General features: G+C 42.2%; 1 protein-coding gene across 1 annotated transcript in view; it reads left to right on the top strand.

The window, feature by feature from the left end:
- Positions 1 to 2,887: 2,887 nt before the first annotated feature.
- Positions 2,888 to 4,336, top strand: part of T265_02880 (hypothetical protein) — a gene marked incomplete at both ends in the record, with an annotated part of 18,511 nt that continues 17,062 nt past the window's right edge. Inside the window, one exon of the mRNA XM_009167233.1 lies at positions 2,888 to 2,992. Coding sequence (XP_009165497.1) covers positions 2,954 to 2,992 — 39 coding nt within the window. The remainder of the gene's footprint in view (positions 2,993 to 4,336) is intronic.

Below are 4,336 nucleotides of genomic sequence, written 5' to 3'. Positions count from 1 at the left end.
GAAACAAACTCGGGGAATGCGCCTACCTGATGAGCCCCAGAAAGGGCGTAACCGGTCGTGGGCTGTTCAAGATTTTTCAGCAACTTTGTGAGTAGTTTCCTTTATGAAAATCGTGATTTTCATCAACATTAGGGTGCATAGTAATTGCAGCCGTACGAAAAGAATATCAAAGGGAAGCTTGTGTTCGGTCTTAGAGAATATGGGCTATGGACGATTGGTGTTATAGACCAAAATCTGATGACTCCGAATGCCCAACAACGGCACATCACTTCTGAGACGAGGGAATGAACCATTCCACATGGCTGAAAAGTGAATGGCAGTCAATCCCGGAAGTCACAATTCGCCAGGCGAAAGCGTTCCGCATTTTCCACTGGTTTATTCCTCAAGTGCTTGCCAGACGCAAGTATCGTCCACTTCATCTGACAAACCACCAACGTCCTCCCAAGCGCGAACCGACCAGTGATAGAAACGTTTTACTATGCTTCTGTTACTCGTTCTCAATGGAGACATTATCTGTGTTGGTTTCCAATTACTCAGTAGAAAATTATTTGATGAATTTTCCCTCATGTTAGCTAATTTCTACGTCAGCTGAACATAAAAATGTTGGAAACACGGGGCTTGAAGTTTGTGCAAGCAGGAGAGAGCACTTTCAAAGGCAGCCCGATTTCGGTCGGTAGCAATGATGAACACAGTGAGCACTATACAACGGTAGACATGATCAAATTTCACGCTAGAAGACCTACAGCAGAAGACTCATGCTTGATCCTCAGCACACCTCAATCGAAGTGTATAGGAAGACCATCGTCACAACTCATACGGTACAATTAGGCTCTATTCATAGAAACAGTTTGCCACTTGCCACACACACAGCCAACAAGACCACGTCCTTAGACTTCTCTTGGCAAGATTCGGGTCCATAGTCACAGACAAACGAAACGTCTAACAGTTGGTCTTTGGCACATTTGTTGCACCTGGTTTCACATAAAGAGATGGCTATACTCTCAAAAGAGAACTTCAGAAATTTATTCATCAAGAAAGTCCGACACAGCGCTTTCACATGTACCATTTGAATCCTCGACAGGTAATATTGCGTTCGATTTCATCATAATAATCTTACCGGAATGCATACAAAAAACTCTTCCACAGCCCACTACAGGTTTCATCCTTCATGGGGCATAGAGGTTTCGTCAACCTTATGTTCTAATTAAACACTAAATTGTACACTGAATGTGCTGCACACAGGCTGCCTCATGATGCAGTTAGTACGATATTCTAGAAGTTGCAGTATATTTTCATAAAGGAAACTACTCACAAGGTTGCTGAAAACTCTTCGACAGCCCACGATCGGTGTCGCCCTTCTTGGGGCTCATCAGGTAGGCGCAGTCCCGAGAGATTCAGCTGAGTCTCTTGTGAAAACCAGATTGATTTGCAAATGAGTGTATTTCTCGAAAACAGTCCAGTTTGTGTTCAAGTAGAACATAAGGTTGACGGAAACTCGGGGACTGCGCCGCGCCTACCTGATGTGCCCCAAGAAGGGCGAAACCGGTAGCGGGCTGTAGAAGAGTTTTCGGCAACCTTGTGAGTGTTTTCCTTTAAGAAATCATAAGTCTTTTCTTCAAAAAGGAAACTACTCACATGTTTACTGGAAACTCCTTTGATATCCACCATTGTGAAATTATACTGCGATACCTCGACTATCATACCAATGAGTCATCAGACGACCCTTGTGTAGCACATTTAGTTGTAGAATATCATAAACCAGAGATTCATTTGAGTCTTCCATGGAAACCTAGCTTACATGCAAATAAAAGTACTTGTCGAGATGAAAGACTTATTCGGGATACAGGAAAAGCGCACTTTCTCGTTCCGCTGAATCAATCGTAGAGGTTATCCGAGACAAACCACTCCTAATTCCCTAAATGATCACCTTTCTTTGAAAGAAACCAAAAACAGTACCATCTTCGAATCGAATGAAAATATGGATAACATGTCGGACTGAAATCCGTGGAAGAGGGCGGCTTCACGATAAAGTCCTTCATGTAATGCGGGTATGCCAAATACCTATAAAATTCCAAAATATTTCTTCCATTCATAAGGAACGAAACCAAGAGAACACGAACGTGATCAGGGAACCANTAGCACCGATGGAATTTTTCCCTACATTCTAATGAACTAACTGAATTCGAACATTTTGAATGAGAACGCCCTATCCGAAACGTATGATTACACGGGTTGACCGATTACCATTGATTTACAATTTCTGCAAGGCAACCTATCTCTTATTTGTGATTTCGATGTGTTTCCTATTCAGCCGCGAGAAGTTTGCTTCCCGGAGTTATTCCAGCCTAGACTATCCGAAGGATCTGCGGAAATGCCTTTCGTATAAATTTGAGCAAGTCAGAAAATTGCCCATTATGTTCAATTTTTGGTATTTTCAATTTTGATATTTTCGAACTATTTAAGCGAACCATGTAGGAATTTGGCAAGCCGCAAGTTAACAATCTAACTTAAAAACTGTCGCATGATGGCTTGTTGTTGATTAATGCAACTGTAACGGTTTTTGAAGAAAAGCTCGCAAGCAGTGCGCATTTGATGACGGAAAACCAATTCAAATGGAACACTGTGGTTTTGCTTTTTCTATCTCTTCGTGTACGATTCCTAAATTAGTAACTCCTGGTTTGGTTTTCCTAACAAGTAGTGGATCAAACGCAACGCAGATCAACCACCTCAGAGCCCGTAATTTTCATGAGTGGTTGCATGTCAGATGTGGCTGTTTCTGTCCAGGCATCCAATCGTAACTGGCTCAACACGTAGAATCGATTCAGATCGTCTGGCATGTTCTCAAAACCCAAAGTTGAATAATTCATAGATGGTAGTTGATCAACAGGTGGGACTGCAAAGTGAAGACGAACGGTGGAGTGGACTTTGTCAGTGGATAAACTTCTGGTAATCGATGTTTTCACACCATGGCTCAGCGACAGAAACAAACCCAGTGAGTTGCTGATTGTTTATTGAGCCTGTAGGGTTAAATTTACTTGGGCTAACTAGGTAATCTGGTGATTCTTTTGTTCGGAGACCTACTAAATTTCTCAGATTGTATTTGCTGAGACCACAAGTTTTCAATCCCAACTTTGTCCCACGTGACCGGTTTTCAAGTCCTGTTGGTCAAACAAGACCGTGAACTTATCACGATTTCAACAAACCTTTTGAGCTTGCGATTTTGGCTGAGCCTTGCTTCACAAAAGACTAATCGGGACTTCACAGTGTTACTTCGGTATATTTTGGTCAATTTAGAAGACTAGACTTTTTGATGTCCAACTCACTTCGTACTATAATGATAGCTTCCAGCAGCCCTATAGATTTCAGGTGAATAAGGCTTGTCATTACAGAGCCTGTGATGCAAGCGTAAAGCTGTTTGTCCAATTGCCATGTGATATAATCATGACACGTATCCTCTAGCAGAATACTTATCCTATGGGATTTGTTCCATTTCATAGCAAGTCTCTTTCTCGAGAAACTGAGGTCAGGGGCTTACACATACTTTTTTTTAAGTGAAGGATGGGGTAGGCACCCAAAGTGTCTAAGAAGTGTTTTAAACTGCGTCCGTTTTGCTGCACGAATATCGAAATGACTTCGTGACTGTTTCAGTCTAATGATATTCAAATGTACGTCGTATGAAATGCAGCCATGTGCGAGAATAATCAGTTCCGGTTCTGCAGAAGAAATCACAAACCAACAAAAGCAAGTCGTGTACCAAAGGAGGACAGATACACTTTGCGCCGCAAGGAAGAAACGGCATGAGCTACGTCGTTTTTTGACCGACATCTTATGGAAGATCAAATCACGTAAGAGCTGAAAAAGCTTTGATTACCTGTGCCGACCCTCAGACAACTTGGTTGAGTTGATTCCTTGTTAAGGATTATGTGAACTGTTCAGAATACGTTTGAGTATAATCGACAAATCTTTGTTCACCGGGCTGAACGGCCGTGATTCGTTCAGCTTACCAGGGGCGGGGTAGTCTTGATTTGCAACTCATAGATTGGATGGATTTACTACAAGCTAAGATAGTTAAGAGGTTCTTGTGACGCTAAAGCCTTTGAACCTGATGTTTGATGTCCTACAGCGTTGTTGATTTGGTAGACAATTGGAGCACGAAATTCGACGTATGTAACTGCTTCGGTATCCCTGAGATATAGAGCTCGCGTCTGTAGGTGGATGTCTCACAAATCTAATCGTGAACGATACCAACATTGTAAACTTCAGTTACACGGGGAAGATTGACTAGACGAAAGGTGTAGGAAAGGTCTAGGTGTTGAAAGTGGTCGGTACTGGGATA

The sequence above is a fragment of the Opisthorchis viverrini genome (assembly GCF_000715545.1).
Source record: "Opisthorchis viverrini unplaced genomic scaffold opera_v5_40, whole genome shotgun sequence".
Classification (NCBI taxonomy): domain Eukaryota; kingdom Metazoa; phylum Platyhelminthes; class Trematoda; order Opisthorchiida; family Opisthorchiidae; genus Opisthorchis; species Opisthorchis viverrini.
This window is presented reverse-complemented; position numbering and strand designations above follow the sequence as displayed.